The sequence below is a fragment of the Myripristis murdjan genome, chromosome 24 (genome assembly GCF_902150065.1).
Source record: "Myripristis murdjan chromosome 24, fMyrMur1.1, whole genome shotgun sequence".
NCBI lineage: Eukaryota > Metazoa > Chordata > Actinopteri > Holocentriformes > Holocentridae > Myripristis > Myripristis murdjan.
The window spans coordinates 23,371,328-23,396,446 of record NC_044003.1 but is presented as its reverse complement, the minus strand read 5'-3'; the positions used below and the strand labels follow the sequence as shown (position 1 = coordinate 23,396,446).

Sequence of the window (25,119 nt, the reverse complement as noted above, 5' to 3'; positions counted from 1 at the left end):
TGGCATACCATACAGTAGGCAAGCCTGTTGTTTCATGATCAGCTTAAACAGTTACTGAAATTACCTGTTTCGCAAATGAAGCTGTCAGCAGTTAGAGGGATATCCGTAATACTGTCAAGGGCAAGTCGCAGTCACCAGCTTGTTAATCAGGACAGATGCAAACGTAAACCATGCCATATGACAGCCAGCCCCGGGCCAGGATTATCAAACCTACAAGGCAAATGTCATGCAGCTGGGTGGCCATTAGGTAAATATCACTAGTAAAAGCCTGCACCGCAGTATGTAAGGTGAGACTTGCTGATGCTGTGTGCGTAACTGAGAGACAGCTGACGTAAAATCCATCTAAATCTCCTGTAAGTTCCTGTAATTTTATCTCAGCATGACAAACCTGTCTGCGCTCTTTGCTGCAATTTACCTTCTCAGTTGTCCATACCTGCTAAAAGCATACAAATAAATACAAAATGACCGTCAGACAGGTCTGTATTTTTCTTTATTGTTATTCCAAGCTTTCCACGCATGAGTAACTGCTGACTATCAGATATCAACATCTGTCTCTGTGTATCCATAAAACTGTATGTTCTGGGGCCATTTCCTGTCGCTGATTTCACTATTGCACCACAGGAAGAGCAATGAGACTTGCTTTTCCAGGTGGTCGTGGTGTCAGTTTTTGTCGCAGAACCGAGTTTGAATGCCATTATTCTCACCTGCCTAAACTTATCAAACTAAAGGAGGGAACTCTCCAGTGTTCGATTAAAGTGAAGCTGCATCTTTTTCCATTCCATCATATCGTTCTGGCAGTTCCTGTATGACGGGAAGCAGCTAGAGAGGTAGAGATACAGTAATGGGAGAGAGCTATGTCGTGGAGTTGTGAACATAGGCAAACAAATTGCAGGAGAGTTGGGAATGAGCGATACTAAGCCGTGATGGATAAGCATGTGGAGTTGTCAGAGTTACAGTGCAACTTCAGTTAAAAGTTGCTCCTGTTGGTGTTGATTTGTCGAGTGCAGCGAGCTCACCTGTCCTTAGGGGAGGAGTGATGGCTGCAATCAAAACTCGTCCAAATGGTCAGAGCTCAGGCTGCGAGAGCAATCCTGACCATAAAGTAGCTCGTTCAAATGAGGCATGTACACCGCATCACCTTTTTAGAGCGAGAGAGTGCTGGTAAGAGCAATACATGTCCACCCAAGTCCTGTTCTCCTCACTTGTCCATTTTCCAGTCAAGCACTTCCACACTTAAGTCACATGTTTCTGTCATTATCAAGAAGCATTCAAGTTCATGCTTTAATCCAGTGTGCACTCACGACAGAATGACTCAGACATTCGCACACTTTAAAGACACACTGTAATTAACTGTACCATTATGGAGAAACATTAATGGGAAGGCAGTCACCAACTGTAAAATGTAGTTTGAGGATGAAACAAGCATGAGCCGTCCCGATGCACGGTGCACTTGTACTGCACATGCAGGTCAAGCAAGACGGCGCTCAGTGAGAAATGTGGCAGGAGCGGTTCAGAAAAAAAAAAAAAGCTATAAACTGTAAAAGTTACTTTACGTCACTTACAGGAAATTTCTGTTACCAAGGTTACAAAAAGAGTTTGTACACAACATAGGCTTGTGTTGTGGTGTGAGGCATTATACCAGGAAATAGTCAGGTGCATTCTGCATTTAACCCATTATAAATTTTTAGGAGTGGTACACAGCCTCAGTGCAGCACATAGGGATTATTTATTTGTAATACTAGGCTACGCTAACTTGTAGGTGATATGGAGTTAGTAAATGTCATGTCCTCACCTCAGCAATATTTGTTGTCCTCCATGTGCATTAAGATAAGTTAAGCATACACACACCGAATTTCCTCTCGGGGATCAATAAAGCATTTCTGATTCTGATTCTGAAGAATAAAGATAGAAACTCAAGCCTGGGAACTGATTACCAGCAATGAAATGTGTTTTGATATGGCCGTCTCACTCGGTTCCTTCAATGCCCAATCTTGATGATAGTGCCTCACTCCCTTTGCCTTGGATTAGCTTTAAGGTTGTGCTTTGTATGGACACAACAATATGCTGGAATTATTTTCACAGGTGAGCCACCAGTGGCTCACCTGTGAGCGAGTACTGTATATCAAGGCTAAGTCCCTCCTGCAGTGGCCCGAGATCGATTCTGGTCCAGGCCTTTTGCTGCATGCCAGCCACTCTCTCTCCCCTGCTTTTCCTGCCTCTGTCTACTGTCGCTATCAGATAAAGTAGATATGCCAACCCAATGAAATAATAACGAAAAGGCTTGCCATAGTAGATATTGTTTCCCCTCATATTGCAATATCAATAGCGATTCAATTTATTTATTTATTTATTTATTTAGCTCTAAATGGCTATTTGCCCAGTTAACACTCTTTCAGTGCAGTCACCAATCCATATGCACATACACAAACGAGAACAGACACACAATGGTAGCTTTGCCTTAATCTTCAACTACAGACCTACCCAGAGCTACATATTCGTCTCCGGGTCTCAGTGGCTGCAGCTGTGACAGGCAGTGGACATTTTGTTCCCAAAACACTCACCACATATCAGGCAGGGTCAGGGCCTGGTGGAGACCTATGTCTCTCACTGTCCCAGCCAGGGCCAGTGGAGGGCAACATGGCCCCTAACACACTCCTCTGGGAGGTGTTACCATGACACAGGGAAGTCTCCGCAGCTTCCATGTCCAATCACAGTCACCCTCTCTGAGAAGTCTCGGCACCGCTGCTAACTCCCCCAGCCTCAGATAAAGCATGTTCACAGTGGTATCCCAGCCTGTTACAGCCCAGCCACTTATCTGCAAGAGAAAAGAAAACACAAGAAAGGAGGGGGGGTGGAGTTGAGGTTCGAGGGCAAGCTGTGCAACCTCAGAGCACTCATGGGATATTAGGCGGGGTTTCCAGCCCTGCTTTTCCATTGAAGCCTGTCGGCCTCGCCCCTGCGAACATGCTCCTGTTTTCCGGAACGTGTGCGTTGAGCCGCAGCTCACTGAGCTGTCGGTGTGTCTTAGCTGGAATTTCAGCGAAAGCGAAGTCCGTTCCCCTTCAGTCGTTTGGCCCGGGGCTGGAAATTATAGAGTCTGTATTCATAGCCCCTCTGAGGTGCATCACTAGTATATATACCCCCAGCAGGCACGACTGTGGTGCGTTTTCATTATATTTGTCTGTCATGCTGGTGAGGGTCAGTGTTAAGTGGTGGTTGCGGAAAGTGTGAGCTTTGTTTGGATTTTCAATTTCTAGTACACAAACCTTTATATGAAGTCAAACACTGATATTGGCTGACATTTATCCCTGAATGGAGTCATACTGCCTGAATGCTGGCGGTGACTACAGATTTCAAGGGGGTTGGCAGATAATGAGACATAAGATATGCCCTTGAAAATCAGTCTTCACTAAAAATGAAAGGTCACACTTTATTTGCATTGTCCAATATTGGTACTGAACATCATCATCATTAGCAACTACAATGTGCCACCAAAATGTCTACTGAGTTTCAAGTGTGTTGGGGTTGATGTTAGAAACGGGGTCAGGTTAGGGTTAAATAAACGTCAGGCTCAGAACATGGGATGCTCCAAATAAAGTGTTACCCGTTAAAATATTGCTTTAACATAGAGTGTAGGTTTGTAAGGGGTCTCAAGCCTTATTCAGCAGGTTTGTCATGAATCGAAGCATTATTTAAATCTACACTGATGTAATTCCCACAAGTCCAGTAAGTGATGTAAAAGTGAAAGAAGCTTTCATTTTTTTTTTTTTTTGTATGAGTGGGTAATGCTAGATATTTTAAGTCTGATGACGTGAAATTTACTGTGCTGTAAGAAAAAGAAATGTCACCCCAATCTCTTGCCACCCAATTAGGCATGTTTTTCATTATGAAGCCACAAAAAAGAAGCAGAGGCACGGACACAAGCTAATTACTTAGTGCACCTCTTGGTCCAAGTAATTTTGAAAATCAAGGATGGACGAATGCACATTTCAGCATTCACAGTCAAATATCATCATGTCATATTTGAAAGTGAATTTTTCAATTAGTTGCCAGCCTTGGTCAAAGAAAGGGATTTGATCAAAGCTTTGTGCTATCACATATTTTTATCTATTACAATTTGTCTGTCTTTTTTGAGAGTGACAGTTTAGATATGAGCTGTATAAATTTACAGAGGAAGGTGTTCAAAAGCTGTCTACGCGAGTTACTCATGCGCATACTAAAGAGTCGCTGCATTTTGTTACCGCGCCAGTACACTGGATTTTTGTAATTGCTGTATTAGTGCGCATTTCATAAATTCCATTTATTGAATCGTTTCCTAATAAAAAAAATTACCTTGGATTCCCCTTTGTCGCGCTGTAGTGTGCAGCTGCCATACTAAATACCTCCTCTGCCCATGGCACCATGTGGTTCGCCATGTTGGAATGCTGCTGTATTTTAAGATGGCTGCCAAAAATGGCGAAGTAGTCTCTTTGTTTACTTGTGAGATGCGCTGCTATGCTCCAGTCTAATAGATTGGACACAGCCGCCCCATGGTTCGGCTCCAGCATTCACCGCCATTATGATGGAAGTCCAGAACAAATCCACTTCACATTTAGGTGTCAGCACGTTGTCATGGAAAGGAGGCACCTCTATACAGTAAGTGAATAATGTTTGGAAAAAGAAAACGAGAGTTTGTAGGTGGTGTCTTTTGTACACTCCTGTGCGCTTCGGCTGAGTTTCGGATCACACTTGGTTTAAGCTTTGGGCAGAGGTAGAGAAAAGGCAGGGTTTTTTTTTTTTCCCTCTTAATTTTAGAGAAGCTGAAAATGATGTGTTAACGGAAATGATACAAGGCTCTATGATGGATGGGTTTGTCTCACTTGCCTCTCAATCTCCCACTCCCTCCTTCGCTACCATTCATTCTTCTCTCGCCGAAAAAAACATTACTTCCATCACTCCACATTTCCGCCAAATTCTCCGGCTCTGTCCATACCTGGCCACGGGGAAGAAAAAGCCATCCTGCTGGAATAGAATTTCATCTTCCTGTCTGCACATATTGTTCTTTAGGATTTGTTCATGGTGTGGAATTACAATGTCATATTATTTCATGGTGCACACAATATAGCCAGGCACTGCGGCTGCTGTTATTGAAATTTTGATTATGATTAAATTTGTGTACATGCATCTCCCCAGAGATAGCTGGCTCATTGTGGATGTGCATTTTCTCGGATGCATTTAAATTGAACTCTAATGGGAACTTCACACCGCACTACCAGAAACCCAGGAACATGCCCAATCCATCCGTTTGGCTTTGATTAATTGATAAACCTATCAGAAAAACAACCACACATTAACAGGCCTGCCTGATTACCATGCCAGTCAGCGATATCACAGAGCAGCGAACCTGCTTGCCTGCGGTCAGTTATTTTCCTCTTGTCTGTAAAGAGCTTTGCTACCAGAGGAACACTGAACCTTAAAAGGTGGAACATAATCAACCGGTGTAGCCGTGGCCTGCACCCTGCACATCGCTATCTCATTGTGTCTGGCAGTTCTGCTAATGACATTTCACGAGATTAGCTTTTCACTGTGGCATTGTTACTGACCTGTGTGTGTGCGTGTGTGTGTGTGTGGTGTGTGTGCATGTGTGCGCGCCTATCTGAGGCTCAAGCCTTCACCCACACTCAATACTCCCTCTCTTTTCTTATCTCTCTCTCCCTCCTTTTGCTCCATCCTTTGCTCTCTCTACACCTTTCTTTCTCACCCAGGTCTGTTATTAAATCTCATTGCAGTTTGTTGATTTGATCAGTGTGTGCTGTAACGTTGTTGGCCCCAGAGGGACCTCGGTGTTATAGACATACTCATCTCTTCGTCTCTTTCCTTCTATCTCTCTGTGAGTCGAGCAATAAACTAATTTCTCAGGGGAAAGTGAAGGCATCTCAGGGCTGGATGGGAGCTCTATATGTTCAGGATTACGTATGCTGGCCCAGACTGTAAACACAATAGGTACAAGGAGCTGGAGCCTAAGCAGAATGTCCATGGCAAATGTTTTTGTGCATTAGGTGTGGATCACTTCCGTTCTCGCCTCCCTCGTTTTTATTAGAGGATTGAACTGGTGCCATAACTCACACAGACAAGGGCTGGCTCGAACAAAACGCAAAGGCAAACACAAAGTCATGAGCAAACGCTTGCTGTTTATTTGGATGAGGATGTTGGGATGACTCAAAGCAATCAGAGCCCAGAGCCCTGGATCACCACAAGGCCCCTCCTATATGTACTCATAGCAGATGGTGGCCAGTGGCAGCGGGTTTTGGTAGGCACAATAATGCTGCCTGCGATTGCTAGATGGTAGAGCACACATGGTGACAGCTGTCAGCACTGGCCATGTCCAAGAAAATAGCTGATATGCCAGCTAGTATCATACTCCTGTCTCCAGTGCCTGGACTGAGGAAGACAAGTATGCAGTCAGGCCTGATGCTTCTTGATATCCTCCACTCTATTCAGTACAATGATTCTGACAGGTCTGCAGCATTCTCATTCAAAGGCCGGAGAACCGATAAGGATGCTTTTAGTTTTTGCTGCGTTTGCATATTTGGGCAAGTGCGCATGTGCCGGTGTGACTGAGCATGGGTGGGTGGATGGATGGCTGTTTGCAGATTCTAGGAGAGGCTTGACATAACTCATGTGAAGGTGGTCGACCATAGTTTACTTTTGCATATCACAGTATTGCATTTTTGTGCACAATTCTCAGAAATGGGTCATCTGTTAACGCCCTCTACTAAATAGAATCGGTGACATTGTGCTTCTTATAAGGAAAAAGCTGTTGGAAATAAGATAATCTCATTTAATATGTAGGTCACCCAACATGAACTTAACTTATTTTATATTTCATTAGCTTAAGTCTCCTGTTTCTTCTATTATTATAATTTTTTAGCTTGAGCTTCCAGTATTTTTCCACATTTTTCTGTTGAGCTTTAGGCAGTAATATGTCTTTATTTTGGTGGAGATAGACTGAGGTAGGAAAATGTATGCAGTTGCAGAGTGCCAGCATGTTCTAAATATGATTAAATGCAGCTTTAAGCTGCTTAATGGAATCTGACCTTATGCTCTGTACATGGCTGCTGGAGAGTGTGTATTTTTGTGTACACACATGAAAATATAATAAATGTTCCATTTTGCATTATGAACATATTTTTCAAAAGCTTATGTGCACATATAGTGACTCACGTGGACTTGCATGCGCACATCAGTAGGTGTGTTTGTGTATGAGTGGCTCAAGCATGTGTGCGTGCCACAATCCATACTCAGCCCATACGCGCGGGCGTTCCATACAAAGCCTTCAGTACAAAAAAAAAATCCCCAGCCAGCTTGACAACAAACATGGAATGGCTTGGCACAACCCAAAATTATTTTTCTGGCTCCCCTCCTCTTCTCCAGCATGGTTTTTGTCGAGTCAGAGGGAACCATCTGCTGCCCGGCGATAATGGGTGGCCAGGGAGGAGGGGACTGGCAAAAGGGAGAGCAAATAAAATTGAGAGAAAATGGCAGGCGCTGTCCCAGTACCTACAGTACCTTCCTGCCTGCCTGTAGCAAGTCTGCCATCTTAATAAACATCCTGTCTGATATCTCTTGGCTTGTGTGTGTGCACGTGTTTGCGCTTATGAGTGTATGTCTGTGCTTGCGTACATGTGCTTGTGTATATGTGTGCACAGGTGTCTGTGTGTGTGTGTGTGTGTGTGTGTGTGTGTGTGTGTGTGTATTTCCTATCTAACCTTGATCATTTTCAAGTCAGGATTGTTCCTGAGCCTAGCTGATATGCTGTCAATGTGATGGCACCGACTAAAAACCATATTTTTTTTCCTAGTGCAGTAAAACTGTGACAGATGGATTGCCTTTCAGCAGAGGAGATTTTTTCTTTTTTTTTCTTTTCTTTTTTAGAAGGGGGGGTAAATGTGCAAAATTAATGAGAGAATATTACGAGCCAGATGCAGGGCTAAAGGAAAGTAAGAGAGTTAATTAGGAATTGTCTGTGCAGAAGGAAATGTAAAGCATGGAAACAGAGGTATGCTTAAAAAAAAAAAAAAAAAAAAAAAAAAAAAAAAAACAGGGTGCAGGAGGGGGGAGAAGCACTCATTAAAACAAATAGTTTAGAAAGCAACTCCTAACCTTGAAAACGTTCTGAATTTAATCTCTGGAGTCTCCAGGGTCCTCAAATCTTATCGAGCGCTCAGGGCATTCCCTCGGTAAACTATTTCGGTTTTCTCCTGTCTGAAGTGGATAGGTTGAACTGGACAAAAAGAGCTCAGACCTGTCAGTCTGCCTTCAGCTAAACGGGGCTTCACTCTCACTCCATCACACTGTTTTCCACTTTGCCTTGAGATGTTTCCGTCAACCATTTCACCCACTGGAATGTACAAACTGTCAGATAACTTTCAGCACGTACCACTCATTGAAATCGTTTGCTATTAAAATACATGCTGCGCGGCATCAATGCCATATCGGGAATTTCTTTGGCGGCATGTGCGCATTGACATCTCTGAAAAGCTGTGATAAAGCCATCTTAAGGCAGAAAGGCACTTTTCCCCGAGATGGAATCGATCAGATGTGTAAAGCTGCACATTAATCTACATTGAACCAAATTGTTTGCATTGTGTTGATGTCCCTGTGCGGTCAGACTGTAGTCTGCCTGGGTTGCGGGCTTTGTCGATGTGGCTGCTGGAATGCATGATGGGCTACTTGATGAAGTGGACACAGGGTCAGGCAGGATAATGGAACTGAGGGATGGAGGCTGGAGTAGAGGGAGGGATGCAGGGATCAGCAAGGAGGACGTAGGAGAGGCCTGGTGACCAGGTCTTTTCTATTAACTCAGAAGGCGGGCTCGGGTGAGCAGGAGAATCAGGCTTGCCTCTGCCCTTTCCCTTCCTGGTTCTTAGTCTAAGCGCCCAAACTGCAGATAGGGGAGAAGGGAATATTGCTCTGGAGTCCAATGGTGATTGACCCTGTGTTTTCATCAGCCTGGGCTTGCCTGATAACATTTCTCACTCGCGTACCGGAGAAAAATATTGGAGGTGTGGGTGCAATGGACGGCTTAGGGTTTGGCTTGGTGAAGTTGTGTTGGATTGAGTCCACACACACACACACACACATGCACACACACATTGGTACTTAGGTTTTCATTTTCTTTGTCTGAAATGTCTTTTGATTTCTTCCTCATCCCCACAAAAGGATTTCTTCTGTTCACTCCATGTGTTGTGTTTTTGTTTGAAATTCTGTTATCACTTGGCTCAGCATAATGTTTAGTTTATTTCAAAATGGAAATATACTAAATCTCAGTAGAGGAGGAGCTGAATTGGAGTGTAGTCTGCACTACAAAACCTAATTGTTACTGGGATATAAAAAGGTTGCCATGTCAGTGAACAGTGGCATTTTCCTGAAAGACTGTTGAGGCCAGGAAATGAATTTGCACTCCTGCTCCTATTATATGTAGACAAACCATTATACTTTGAGTATAATCAGCAATCACTCACTGGTAATTATATCAACCAGTATGCCCTACTCCATCATTGTGGCTCATTTCGAGATCTTGAAGAACCTCAAGGAGCCGCTCAGAACATGACCTCTATAGTAACTGTGTCACTCAGGTGCAGTTGTTTCTATTTATCCTTCAAATTTGAAAACAAAATGCTGTATTTAACACAAAGTCATTGATAAAATGTTGATTTAAAGTCATTCACCATCCATAGAGCAGTAGTGTGCTGCATCTAATGATCTTCATTCTAGACTAGCTTCATTTTCTTGGATACCATGCTGTTCTTGTTTGCAGTGTCTGTTATTTTTCTTAGCTTTTTTTTTTTTTTTTTTTTTTTGCGTGTATGATGGTCTAAGCGGCCGTGTGTTTTTGTGCTGCAGGTCTCAGGTCTATCTCCTGGAGAGAACCAGACCCCAGGGCTGCTGCTGGCTCCGGGGGTTCGGTGGGGACAGACGCCCATCAACCAGCTCACACCCTGGGATACAGATGAGCCCCCTGCAAAACAACACCGAGACAGCGAGCCCACCGGTAATGAAACGCAAACACACACCGCCCACGCACACATTTACATATGCACGCACACACAGAGTACACCTGATGTATGAGTGCACACAAATCTCAAGGAGCAAGTGCATGCGAGGCCGCCTGCATGGATGTATTCATGTATACACACATACACACGTACTACACACCAAACAGCTCACGGGCACCTACAGCAGCAGCCAAGCTAATGAAGCATCTTGGCTGCCTTGCCCTGCATGGAACACATGCATGTCTCCACAAGGTACATACTTAACCAACGCAAACATGCATAATGTACATTCATAAACACTGTTTTTACATACACCACCTTAACCCTGTACGTAGTTAGTTATGAATATAATTATAGAAATTTATCCGTCAGTGTGATGGATCTATCAGTGTGATATCCAGAGGGAAAACAGGAAAAATGCATATTACGCCTTCACAAGCCCTGTTGTCCTTCACCGTTTTCACCTGCATATTGCTTCTGTTCTCATCTTATTGTCCTTGTTAATATTATTGTACCCTAGTCCTAAGCTAATTTAGCCTAAACTTAAGCTATTTTACAAAACTCTGAAAGTCCTCCAAATGATCTCTGCAATGTCTAATTTGGATGTCGACCTTATTAATTCTATTCATGCCACTTGAAAAACTTGTCAGGAGCAGAGTGGCAGATTCGGCAGTAATGGGTTAAGCCAGTGCTGAAGTTCTTGTTGTAATGAACTCGCCCAGAATGGCTCTGCCCTAGAGCAGTCAATTTTCCTCCATTGCTCTGCTGGCCTATGCTTTCTGCTCATCTCAAATGTGTCTCATTTAAGAATAATACTGGCACACAGTGCCATATTCCAGTGGAACTTGTACCTTCAACACATCCAGACTGGAAATGGCTGCTATGCTATGGCAGCAAAGAATTTTCTTAAAAATATGCTCAGCAGGCCTACACTCTAAATCTCAGCTCAGCACTGGCAAATGATGCACAGTTGGCTAAACTAGACTGATTTATTGGTTTACCAATTAATCGAGCTGATATCAACCGTTTTGTTCTTGTACTTTTTATTTTTTTTTTGCATCTGTAAACATTGTCATTCATACAACAGCATGACGAAAAAGACAAAAAAGAGAAAAATAATAAATTAATTAATTAACTAATAACTAAATAAATAAAGTATATAAGAAACTGAAAAGGACAGCAGTACAATTTTACATGTTTTTAGGCCTCTCTAAACAAAACAGAAATGCTTTTGTCACTCAAATCAAAGCAGCTGCAACTTCCTACCAACAAATATCACCCATCTATGTTTAATAAACAGCAAAATGTTTGCCCAAATAATCTTGAATGCCTCCCGACATCTGTGTAAATTTGATGAAGGTTCAAAAGAAGCAATCTCTGTCGTTAATTTAACCCATTCTGCATATTCATGTGCAAGATGACTTTTCCACTCGTGCAGAATAATGCAAGCGGCACAATAATAAAGCCCAGGAGAGCTAATATGAATGCGTACTTGGTAAGCACGGATACAAGATTTATCCTTTAATAAACCATGCGGAGGAGTTTCTGGTATAGATGTTTCTAGCCATCCCTCAAAAGTATTGATCGCCTGTTTCAAAAAAGGTAATACCAAGGGACATGACCATATTGCGTGGATAAAGCTACCCTCATCCATCTTACATTTCCAGCAAATATTGTTCTGGATTAAACCAATTTTATGAAGCCGTGGAGGTGTAAAATAACATCGATGGCTGCATAATGAATTAACTTGTCACCTCTATCCTGCTTTTCCACATAATCCTTGTACCCCCATCCTTAGCAATCTCTGAGTGAAGGTCATTTTGCAAGACTAGTGTCAGATTTTCAAAATTCCCACACAGGACATCTCCGATCAAGTCATGTAAAGCTGAGGCTGAATGATCCGTACCAAATATCTTGGAGAAGGTCTGTATTGCATGATTCTCATCCTGCAGTTGGCTGGCTATGCTTTGAAAGCTACTCTTTAATTGTACATGTTATTAAAGAATGTCCAATATCCAAGTCACATCTATGCTTCAAATCGAATTGACTGATTTCTCGACCTGATTTGATTCCTTTATCACCAAATAGAACGCCTAAATTATTTACACATATTCATTGAACTAAGATTGCCAGTGAACTACTTTTTGGGCTCATTTCTTCCTTCACTATTTTGTCTCGATGCGGAGAGCAGTGTGACACAACCTCAGTTGATTTGTAAGATCCTCTTCTATCTTTGTCCAACCCAAATCAGTCCCCTAGTGAACTCGGTGCCTAGCCAACAATATTATAGAGCTCCACATTGTGTAGGGCAAGTCCACCCTTCCCTCTTGATGTAAGGAGTCTCTCCAATTTTATTCTGTTTTTTTTCCCCCTGTTCCATAAATAGCCCTTTATCATTTTGAGTATATTGTTTAAAAACACTATGAGGGATTGCCACAGAAAGCATCATTGAGATGTCGTAACTGTGGAGCAATAGCCATTTTGATAGTATTGTTCCCTCCCCAGAGAGTCGGATTAATTGAGTTCAACTTTTCTAAGACTTTTTTTTTTTTTTTAAGACATATTAATTTGCATTACATTATTGAGATCAGCACATAGCCTATTCCTTAGATACTTCATACGAGATGATATCCATTTGAACTGACCTGCGCTAACTGCCGCTGGACGACATACCCCGGAGACTGGCATGACTTCTGATTATACCAATTAATTTTATAACCTGATAGATGTGAAACGTTTCAGTGACATCCATAAGGGAATGAGTGGAGGATGCTAGATGTGAAATCAGGCGGAGGATGTCGTCCGCATAGAGAAACGGCTTGTGTTCCTTACCACCTTCCTCTCCTCCCTTGATCCCTCCACTTGATTATATTGCTGTAGCCGAGGGTTCAAGAAAAATTGAACTACAACACAGAGAGGTCCTCCCTGTTTTGAGCCAGCAGTTAGATTAAAGAGAGGGGACAGCTGAGAACAGCTGCTCTGGGCCCTGAATATATTACTCTAGCCCACTTGATAAAACCCTCCCCAAACCCAACCTTTTCCAGCTTGAAAATAAAAAGTCCCACTCAATACGATCAAATGCCCTTTTGCATCAAGTGAAAAGGCTGCTGCTGGGTTCATCCCACAGCGGCTCAGACACATCAGGTGGTGAAGACGTCCAAGGTTATCTGAAGAGGTTCTGCCCTTTATGAACCCCTCCTATCTACATGGATAATCGGAGGCAGGATTTTCTCTAATCTCATGGCCAGAATTTTTGTTAGTATCTTGCAGTTCACATTTATCAAGCTAATTGGTCTATAATTGCTACGATCCAAGGGGTCTTTTTTAAGAATCAACGAGATGAGAGCTTCATTAAACGTATCAGGGAAAACTGCCTGTGAAGATGCTTCAGTAAAAGGCTTTTGTCATGACAGGTGCCAAAATATCAATATCATTCTTGCAATATTCTGAGGGAAAACCATCTAAACGCGGTTTCTTTTCACTTTTCATAGACATAACCGCAGCTCTAACCTCAGACTCCAGGATCAGGGCATTAGGCTGCTCTGCACGATCAGTGTGAGAGCTCGGGGAGTTAAGTCTCGGAAAAATGATAATTGTTTATCTGATTCAGATTTTTACCTCTGATGCATAAAGATTGGAGTACAATTTTTAAAAGTATTTTTGTTAATATCCCTCATCTTGGTGGCTACATCACCTTTGTTATTCCTTATTCAAGAAATAATATAAGTTTCATCTTTTTATTTTAACTGCCATGCCAATAACCTACTTGTTTTTTTCATTCTCATAAAAACAAAAATTAAACAGGGCATTTTCTATCTTCTTACTATATTTGTCATTTAATATTAATATTATACATTATATATTACATATTTCATTTTCTGGTTTTGTATCTTTATATTTATCTAACAAATCCTTTTCTTTGGTTTTAATTTGGGTTGCCATATTCTAACCTTTCTAACCTTCATTTTCTTTTTTTCCCCCCTTTTGCAAGCATATGCTATAATATTACCTCTTATGAAAGCCGTTGATGCTTCCCACACTGTCCTAATTTTTCCAGTATATCCAATATTTATTTCAGAAAAGGTATTGATATTTTCAGATAACATAGCTTTAAACATCTGGCCTTATAATGAAGTATTTAGCCTCCATCTGCTACATTTGGGAAATTTCTCTCCTACCAATACGTCCAAATCTACAGTTGCATAATCTGTGAGGGCTTAGTACCAATTTTACAGTCAATTGTGGATTCATCAGTCCTTTTGAAAGTAAGAGATAATCAATAATGGAATATGATTTTTGTTTATGAGAGAAGAAAGTGTACCGTCTCTCTAGCATTAATTAGCCTCCATATATCAATAAGACCCAGATCCTCTATTAACGGATGTTTTGCTGATGTCGACCCTTCGGATATTTTTAAATGTAATTTGTCTGTCCAGAATGCTATCCTGTATCAGATTGAAAATCTCCCCTTAATATTATCCAATATTGCCCAGAATTGTATTAATCATATGGAGAGAGAGGGCTATCTTCTTTTGTTTGGGGTGCAAATATTACAGAAATTTATCTCGCTTGCATTAATTGCAGCTTAAATTAATCGGCGCTCTTCATCTTTAAGTTGTTTTTCCATTGAGAAGTTTAGGTTTTTCTGATTTTAAAATTGCACCATCATGCTTTGACTTGGGGGAGCAGTCATACATCCGTCTCACCCTATCTTATTTTCAACATGACAGCCTCTTTATCCTCCAAGTGAATTTCTTGTATAAATGCCACATCAGCATACAGGGGACTTAAGATAACCATTGGCATTCCACATAAATGAACCTTGGACTGACATGAGTAGGTTCAATAATGTATTTTAAACACCTCTGCTGTTGAAACAAAACTGCAACAAGCCTCTGCCATCGTGTAAAATAAATCAGTGTGCACATCTCAGGACATGGACGCACTTGTAAGCAATAAGAAAGCAGAGCAATAAAAATATGAAAAATGATAATCTCCCCCACCCTTTTCCCTCCGCTGTGCCCATACAGGCTCTTCATTACTGCTGGCCTGTGAGGCGATTTCATTGGACGCCCTTCCAGTCCCCTGTTATCAGGATGTAAATAATGCTACGTTTGTACGACGTGACAGCTATCACAGAAATTGAATGTCCATATTAACTTTCAGCTGTTTCAAGCCGCCAGTCCTGAAAGCTCGTCCGGATACATTCACCTTGCTTATAGCAGTTTCCTTATTCCATAGTTTCTCAGCACCGACTACGCATAATTTGTTACACTGCCTTTCCGTTGCCTTTCGAGGATCCTCAGAACCTTTCCTGTCCCCTCTCCAAGTAAAACCAAGAGTGGCAGGATAAGCCACTGTAAACTGAACATCTAGCCCGTGCAGCGTTTTTTCTCGCCTCCGTGAATTTTCTCCTCTTGTCAGCCGTTTCCTTTTTCATATCAGGAAAGAAAGATACTTTCGAGGCTTGCCAGATTGTTTCTTTCTTCTCCCGGTATCTTCCTCTCGCGGCAGCCTGTACACTCTCTCTCGTACGAAGTGGCTGTGGGAGCTCATAATAATCAGTCATGGTGGCCGGTTGTCGTGCTGGTGTAGCTAGCGCTTTGCTTCGCGGCTCTTATTTTGGAGTTAGATGCAGCCATCACCTCGGTTTTTCACTCAAAGTCGGTGAAACAGGCAGCCATCTTGATCAGTCGCTCCACGTCACACCCATCTGCATCAATCAATCAATCAATCAATCATACTTTATTTATTTATTTTAGTTTAAGTTACATCCCGTCCAAGAAACACAAAAAAGACATGACAAATACAGGGTTACAGGATCAGAAGAACTTCCTGAATATCGGATATTGGCGAGTTCATATCTTTCCCTCTCCTATAAGAAAGAAGTTTCCGTTTTTTTCTTTTTTTTTTTCAAGATTTGCATTGTCTGACAGTGCCTCTCTCATCTCGTAATTTTGCATTTGTATCATTCTTTGTTCATGTTGTTCATTCAAACACTTTTTTAAAAACAGTTTTTTTGTTTATGTGTTATCGTATTTTTTAAATTGATATGGGTTATCAGCACAAAATACTGGCAGATTCAGTGGAAAATTTAAAAAAATATATAGTATTGGGTGTCGTTTTGGAAAAAAAAACAAAACAAAAAAAGCGTTTGTTCAGCAGAAATGGGTTGAGGTGCTGTTATGATGGGACAGTGACCCTCAGTTGTGATGGCAGTATATGAAGAGCCCCCGCTGTCTGTGCTGTTTGGTGGTTTTCACTTGATGAGTGTGCTAGCCGTCCCCTGGTGTGTGTGGCCACAGGATCCCGCTGCGCGTGGAGAGAGGCTGGCCGAATGGGCTTGAAGTTCTGGAGGTCTTATTATTGTGTCTGAGTGAACAAGGCTTCGCTCACTGCCCCCCCACACCCCTCCGCCCACGCCGCAGCTCGGAGTGAAGCATGAGGAGAGTGAGATGTCACCGACCCAGCACGCTGTCGCATATGACACTCAAATCCAAGCATAGTGTCGCATATTGATTTGCGTGTGTGTGCTATTCCAAACTGTGACTGGCATTTGCAACGAAGCCAGCTCCTCTCCACACTTCACTGAACTGTGTTGCCAGAAAGTTCTCTGCCAACTGTGCCAGAATTAATCAACAGTTTCTTTCAAGAGGAAGTTCACTGCTGTGTCTGTTTAAAGAAGTTTCTCTTTGAGAAGAAGTTTCAACTTTTGTTTAGCTGAAAACGCAGGATAAGCGATGATTGTTTGATGCTGTGCTTTAAATTCACCTTAACGGTTGGTTGGGCATGTCATTAAAAAATAAAAAATTAAAATTACGTTCCGTTTTTTATTTATTTATTTTTTTTTTTAAAGAGGGCACAGAGCACTTTTGAAAACATTTCTTATTCTATCCCGTGCCAATCTTAATTATGAAATACAAGGGAGCAATCACGACCAGGATGCATTTAATGTTAATGCAATTAATTCTTCTTCTTCTTAAACCTTTCATTAGTTTTGCTGGCAAGACCTGTGAATATGAGTGCACATTGGGTGCTGGTAATGAGATTCTTTGTGTACTTAATTATATATTTCAGTTCAGAGTCTGGCCCAGAAAGCTACAGTAAAGGACCCGACCACAGACTTGGAAGAGAGATACATATCAGACTGTAATCAGCGTCCCCTGATAAAGAGGTTGTGTCATTAAAACCTTGCTAAACATCGCCAAACTGTGCGAGATGTTGAATTACTGCATTATCCGGTTTGATGTGAATACTGTGTCAGGGTGAGCTGCAGATGCGGTAAATGAAGTACAGTGTTGTGTCAATTTAGCCCGGTGACTGATGTGAATTTTGAACACGCCAGCCTCTGCTCGCTGGCTCAAGTGGATCCACCTTTTTCATGCTCTCCTCTCTCCGTGTCTCTCCATCTTCTTCCTCTTCTCCGTCTCACTGTCTTGCTTTGTCTTTCTCTCGCTCCCCATCCTTCTCTGCCCAGGCTGAAATATTAGCAGGGTACCAGTGTCATGAATAATGTGGGTTTCTCCCTTTTTTTTTTGTGCGCTGTAATTTAGCCTTTGGCCCCTCGGGAAAGTGTCAGGCTATTTTTGGAGCTAGGACGGAGGGCAGGAGCAGCAGGAGTGAGGAAAAAGAAGAGAGTCGGGGAAGGAGGCAGCGTTCAGGTCCTATATGGCTGCATTTTCATAAGATTTATCAGATCCTCTATGAGCATCCACTTCCCGACACTGATCCTCACACCCTCAGTATCCACGCCTCAGGGTAGAGTGTCTGGGTAAACACAAGCTCCCACGCAGATAATTGTGGTGACTGCCACATGGCGCTGAACATGTCTCCTCACAATATATGCTTTCAGAGGCAGAATAGCTTTTGTTCATCTTCTTGTCGTAAGATAAATCTCCCAGTCTTTGCATGATGTTGATCTTGGACACAGATGCATACATTAGTGTTTTTTAGTTTATTTGCTTTTTTTTGGAAGGGGGTGTGTGTTAAGTCCAAAACAAACTTTGACCAGAGCGGCGCATTGCTGTGCACCGCTGACAGTACTGATATGGAGAGTAACTTAAAGCTGTCGTCTCCTCCCATGCTGCTCTCTGTCTCTATTTGATCGTCTACTGTAATACCACACGTAAAATCAGCCACTGTTCTCGGCTTTGTGTATGGCTTACCAAAATGCCACAGATCAATCTATGGTATAGAATTACATTTATCCTGACTTTCACATTGTGTTTTTGTGAAAAGCTGGATTTTCAATTGATTGTTCTCTTCCTCTGTCTGTCTGTCTGTGTCTGTCTCTGTCTGCCAGGTCCACCGTGGGCTCCACCAGTCGCTACGGTGAGCCAGCCCAGCCTTCTGCCCCACACCTACGCCCTCCCCCAGCCTCCTTCCTTCAGCCACAGCGTGACCGTGCAGTCCCCCATCATAGGAGTAACCCCGTCCATCCAGACTCCCATGGCCCCACACCACCCCCTCATGACTGCTCACTTCCAGCTGCCGCCACACTCCACCCAGCAGGCGCCCTCGATGGTGCTGAGTATGCCCAGCCAGCCTCCGTACCCCTCCGCCCAGCCCTCGGTCACCCCGTCCCCCCTCACCGCCCCCGCCAGCCAGGTGGTTCACCCAAACCCGCATAGCGTGATGGGCAATGGCCACTTAACCCCTCACCCCAGCCACGCCCTCATCCAGCCCCCATCGCTGCCCCTGACCAATGGACAGGCAGCGCCGCAGGCCCAGCCCACAGCAGTAGCCAATCAGGATGGTCCTAACGGGCTGCAGATGCTGCGGACTGTTGGAATGGGGAAGTACGAGTTCAGTGACCCGGGACATCCCAAAGGTAAGAGGGGGCACCCTCAGCTGTTGCACTCTGTTAAGGTGAAGACTGTTAGGTTTTTGCAGGATCAGTTGAAGTTGTTCTGTCTCCGACTTCAGGTTTGGGACCTGTCACGCCCAGCTCTCAGAGGCTAAATCAGGCAGGTCTGTTCAGCTGAGTAATGCATCCAAGTTGGGGAAGTGTTAGACATTAGATCAGTGTACCCTCAGCTCCCTGTTCCTAGTGACCTCTGCTTATGTGGGCCATGCTGGAATGAAACACACACGCCTGTATAGTGGAGCGCTTTCGGATGCCAACAGTCATAAACAAGGCTGCAAACACTCTAGCAAGAGGTTGTTAAAATACAGCTTGCAACCCAAAGCCAATTCGCCTCAAAGCTGCTCCAAGGTCACAGAGAACCATTAAGCATGGGACCATCCGTGAGCTGGCTGCTGCTTAAGACTGCCACATGTGGTAGAGCCTGCTGAATTGCATAGAGAAGACATATAGAAAAAGTTTGAGCACATTACACATATATATATCAGCAGCATGCATTATGTAGTTATACATGCTGTGCTCCGGAACTGGTAAATTTTGTCAGTTTTACAGGCATTAACCTTTTCCGTGTTTTTTGCTCACCTACTCACAATGCCTACTAAACACCAGCACTCAGCCAGAGCTCTCACATCTCTCTTGGATCGTTTGAAGCCTTGTTGACTTGTGCCGTGTTTGTGAAGGTGCCTTAGTACCGCCGCTCATGCCTGAGTCTGCAAGCTGTAAATTGGTGTTTGGTTTAACCTTGGGGTTTATGATGCACGGCCTTAGAAACAGATGTTCACAATTCCCTGACCAATTTTCACATTTAATGAAGCTTTTAATTTAGGTTTGGATTGTTTTTGTTTTCCTGAGTCATTTTGATCAATAAAATGTGTGCAAATGAGCTTGTAGATTGCGAGAAGCAATTATTTCGGGAGCTGCCTGCGATACATTGAAATCAGACAGCAGGTAGAATTCGAAAGGGATAATTAGATGGGCTCTCCGGCTTGGTCCAGCCTCTACTGAGTGAGAATAATTTGGCTTCTGATATCTTGCATGAAGTATCTTGATCCATTTGTCATTTAGATGTCAAAATGTTATTGACTCCTCTTAACAGGCTAAGAAAGCATCAGCGTAAGTGGAACCATCATGCAGATCCATTTGAGAGAGCAAAATAAGCACTGCAGACTTCCACAGCGCAAGCAGTGATCCATTACGCTTATTATTCTTGATTTTATTATTATTATTACTTTTTAAATTATTGTATGTGTGTGGTTGCTGTCGATCATCTGCCATGCTGCAGTACAAACAGGGGAAAATAACAGAATAACCGAATATAACATCCTCATATCAGTCTCCAGGATATCATGCAATCTATCGCGTTTGAAATCTCGTTTAGACCTCTCTGAAGGTCACACGGAAAATGGAGGCGCTTGAATCTCACATCTCCTCCACCATTTCAGCTGTTTTCAGCCCTGCTTGGCACGAGGGTAGCTGTGAGCGAGCCTGTCATCGGGGTAATGTCACAAGGACAGCAGAGATAGGTAAAACATTAAGAGCACCGGCACATTAGCAGTTGCGATGTCTCCTCAGCAATCTGCCGGGCGGCGGGGGAGCCCTCTCCGCTGACGAGAGCTCTTAACCTTGCAGTTGTAATCACAACAGCGCCACTCTGTCTGCCTTGTAGGTACTCAGCCTACTTCTTTGTTTCTTGCTTTTTTCTCCCTTTGTTTCCTCCTCTTTGAGTCTGTCCCCTTCCCCCTCTACTTTGCCACGCAAAAAAGGGAAGATTTCCTCAAGTCACAGGCTCCCGTAGGTGGCATGCATTCAATTTGAAATCAATTAACGCTGCATATCAATGTGGCAAGGCTACCTACCGCCTTACTGCATTTGGCATAGCGTTAAAACATGTCGAGAAAGCTCATGTGGCCTCCATCCTGGCCGGCTTCCCTGTTCAAAATGTGTTGGACCGAGGCACCTTGCTTTTCTGGAACAGAACTAGTTTGCAAAAAGAGAGGAAAGCAGCTGCCGGCTTGGCATCAGTGTCTGTCCAGCCGTGTAATGGCTGAGGTTACGATTAGGGGGTTGGTTGATCTGATCCCAGGCCTGGCGATTTGGGTTACCTCTGTTTAGCACATTCCACGGTGGAGGAAATCATATAGCCACATCCGGAGTTGCATTATTAACAAAAATAGTAGATTATAACAACCTACCTACATCTCACCTATATCAAGCTATATTATAAGTCATGATTATGTTATAGTTCTGTGTCAAAATGCTGCTGTAGCTATGCCGGTGTTGCCTGTGTAGCCCGGCTGCTGCTATGGCTCACACACACTTCTCCAAAAATATAATTGCATGAACGGTGACGCAAGAGCGCATGATCTGTGATTAGTCCGCTTGACCGCTTTGCACTTCTTACATTTTTTGTGGGTTGATTTCCACTGAGAGTATGGAGTCAGTTGTTGTCTCTCTTCAACCGGCTGGAACTGAGGTGGTTTGCAAATCACCTCTGATGTTGCCAGCTCGTCTCCAAATTATGCAGACTGGAAGATGTCACTGAACTCACAGTTAGACGTATCCTAAAGCATTGGTTTGGACACCGCCAAAGTGGAATCTGTTGTAGATAGTGTAAACACAAAGGCCTCTGTTTTGGGCCGTGCTTGATCTATGCAGGATTAATCAAGTGAAATAAGACTGACACTGCTCTCCGATGTTTCAGAGATCAGAGTGCCAATTGCGCCCTGATTCTCCAGTGCACACCTAACCAGCCTATACTGTAACCGCCATGACATTTGAACACAGAAGTATAGCTTGACCTACAGAGGACACACTTGCGTAATAGCTTAGCTGAAATGGCACAATATCTGTGGGGATGCAACGATCAGAGTCGGCCCAGCAACCTCAAGCATTCACTTCACTAACATTATAACATGAGCTGTTTGAGAATCCGTTGGCTCTTGTCAGTGATATTAAAATGTTAGGAGACTGCACACTAATATCTAATCATAAAATGTCAAACCTGGTGCTTCACCTCAGTGCGTTTATGGACACGACTGAAAAGTGTATCGAAAAAATGATTTAAAAGGGGTAAGCGACTTTTTAAATGACTGCTTCTGCATAAATGTGAGGCCTCAAAACACACTGCTGGTCAGATCTGATGTGTGTAGTTGCAGTTTTTTTTTTTTTTTTTTTTTTTTTGGTGGCGGCAGAGGCCTGGATCTTGTGGGAGCTGACAGAGCTCTTCCTACTTAATCCTGCTGCACGCCAGGCCACTGTGTGTGTTCGTGTGTATGAAACTTGTATGTGTGACCGCATGCGTGCACGACCGCTTGGGTGTGACTGCATGTGTGTTTTGTCAGATGTCAGCCTCACAGCCTTAAAGCCAAACACCACAGTGACAGAAATCACACTCCGTGTTTGATTTGGCTTTGCCTTCAAAGGGAGCAATTTGTCTTCGCTCTGCATCAGTGGGCACATCAACAGCTGTGCTTGTGGGTGTGTGTGCGTGTGTGTGTGTATATCAGTATGTGTGTCTGTATTTCTCGGTATCTCTGTTCATGGTATATGTGTGCGTTGTATATCTCTGTATATGTGCTATACGTTCGCGGGGCTGTGTGTGTGTGTGTGTGTGTGTGTGTGTGTGTGTGTGTGTGTGTGTGTGTGTGTGAAGATTGACACAGAGGCTTGGTAGCAGATGTCTTCACCTGCTGAGGTCTTGCACTTCCCAGGCTGTGATCTACCTGACTGAACTAGCTGCTGGTTTCTCCATCCACAGCAGGTCTTTCTATAACACCTTCCTGCTATAGTGTACAAATCCAACTCCACACCCATTTTCCAACTGGTAGTGTCCCTCTCAGCACCCAATTATTTCTCTCATTCTTCCTCTTCTACTTCTTCTTTTTCGCTCCCTTTCTCCCTCTCTGTTTGTCGCTGCCACTGAAATGTCATTAAAATGTTTTCTACGCTGTAGCTCTTCCTGTTTTTTTATTGTTGTTTTTTTTCTAGCTATGCCAAAGCCCAGTATTAGACCAACTCGAAACTCATTTTTAGACCAAGCCATGGCCGAATTGTTACATATTGAAGTAAGCATAAACAGTTGTTAACATTAAAATATATGCTGTAGAGAAGTTTATATGTATCTACTCGTATGGCTCGGAAGTCATAGTCTAAGCCTACCCTTTTTTTCCTAAGCTTTCTTTTTCAACCCCATATAGCTGAGTTTAAAAAACCACAACAGTGATTTGGGATGTTTACCTTAATATCTGCAAAATGTATGAACTTCACATTCCTGCTAATCTTTCCCCTTTGTCTTATTTTAGAACTCCGATATCATTTTTCCTACATTTTATCCAGTCGTCGGATTCCTTTCATTCCACAATGATATGAAAATGAACTTTCAGAGACTTATAACTTTCTTCACACCTGTTTTCCATCACCATAATAAAAATTACCCACATTAGTTTTCCAAAAACTATTGTGTTTTGATGACTTGAAACTGGGCGGAGTGAAACGGTCCCTCCACTGAAAATAGTCCCCGGGGAAACATTTTGCACGCTTTGCACAGGGAATGATGATTCCCTGGGTTATGAATGGTTATGACTTTGTTAGCCGCAGAAGCAGAACATTATAAAGTGGGTGTTGCGACCAAAAATTCAAATATGAAAATTGAGGGATTTTGATTATATGTTGTGAAATCTTTAGTGCCCTTGTATGATTTGCAGAATGGTTTGTTGCAGTGTAAAATGTGGGCAAATGGTAGTAAGTGGGCCAAACAATCAAAATCACTGCTATGGTCATTAAAGCCTAGATGTTTATGACATTTTAGACCTCTTTTAAACCTTTGATTAATGTAAAATTGTTCAGTGGGCTCTCTCTCCATCAGCCTATCAGAATGAAATCAGAATATGCTCATGCTGCCACACACTTAGATAATCTCACCACAGCTGTAGCCAGAGCCACAACAATCCCGATTGACAGCACATTTTGTGAAACGTGAGAATAGAGAATGACTGACGTTCTTGTTAGAAGGCACAAAAAGGCCAGAGAGAAAGAGGCACAAAAGAGACACGGGTAGAGAGAGAGTACAAGCGACAGACAGAGAGTGAGTGAACATGAGAGAGGGATGCTGAGAACAGAGTCGGCCTGTGTCTATTGACCAAGTCATTAAAATCGATGGCTGTCCTGATGAATATCAGCCCGCCGAAGCCAGCGCAGAGCTCAGCGGGGACCCGCCTGCTTACTGAAAGCATGATTGAGCACCATTTAAAAGGGAGCTCACTTCTGAAAACGGCATTAATACCAAAAGGAACTCCTTATTTTCACATCCTATTTTAAAGGCTACCGCTGTTCCCATTGCCAGCCGTGGAAATGATTTTTTGATATTGTTTTCCAGCTTACCATGCCAAAGGAAGTGAAATGAATATGGGGAGCTGTGTTGTGGCTGCGGAGCACACTGTGACACTGACTGCACTGCTGGTGTTGTTCTTCAATAAGTGCCTGGAAAAGGGGCTGATGGAGTAAAGGCGCCGCATGTGTTGAGAACTTATGTTCAGCTTGAAGTTTGGCGTTAAAGGCAGCTCTGTCTGGCCACCTGCTGCCCTACTGAGCATGTGCTGCGCTGGCTCCTCGCCTCCTCTCTCATGTCAAACATCATTTTAACGCTCCTTTCCACTTCAGCGGCCATTACCGGTCCCCTTTCCCACACATACGCACACAGGCACATACACAGAGGCGAAAAGCACACACATATAAAACGGGGACACCCACACACCCGCACGTAAATGGATTTTACTAACACACACGTGTAAACAGAGGGCGTGCAAACCGCACATGCGCTCACACATTCTTAAAGGGGCAGCATGTCCATCATTTTTGGGCAGGGTGACATTTATATGAAAAAAAATGAACTTTGGAGACATTCATCCATTATTAAAGGGCCACTGGCTGCTGATTGGCTGGCAGTATTGGTGGTCCTGCCCCCCTCTGTGGCACTAACAATGCTTGCACTCTTTTTGTATGCTGAATATGCCGATGTCGCACCGGATAGGCAGAGTTGTTACTCTGTTTAAAGGTCATGTAGCACTTTCCCCACTCGGACAATACATCACCAACAAGGAGAAGGAGCACTACAAAAATAAAAGCTCATGGTTTGCAACAACCTGGAGGAAGGGAGTAAAGGTATTAAGTAAAATGAAACCTCCTTTACTCACTTTGCATTTCAGTCAGAAAAGTCAGTCA

The 25,119-nt window shown here is 43.2% G+C and overlaps 1 protein-coding gene across 3 annotated transcripts in view; it reads left to right on the top strand.

Moving 5' to 3' along the window:
- The window catches only part of klhl29 (kelch like family member 29), a 222,630-nt gene that overhangs the window by 95,380 nt on the left and 102,131 nt on the right, over positions 1-25,119 (top strand). For all 3 annotated transcript variants that reach the window (XM_030047294.1, XM_030047293.1, XM_030047295.1), the window contains 2 exons: positions 9,886-10,033; positions 18,340-18,867. In XM_030047294.1, coding sequence (XP_029903154.1) covers positions 9,886-10,033; positions 18,340-18,867 — 676 coding nt within the window. The remainder of the gene's footprint in view (positions 1-9,885; positions 10,034-18,339; positions 18,868-25,119) is intronic.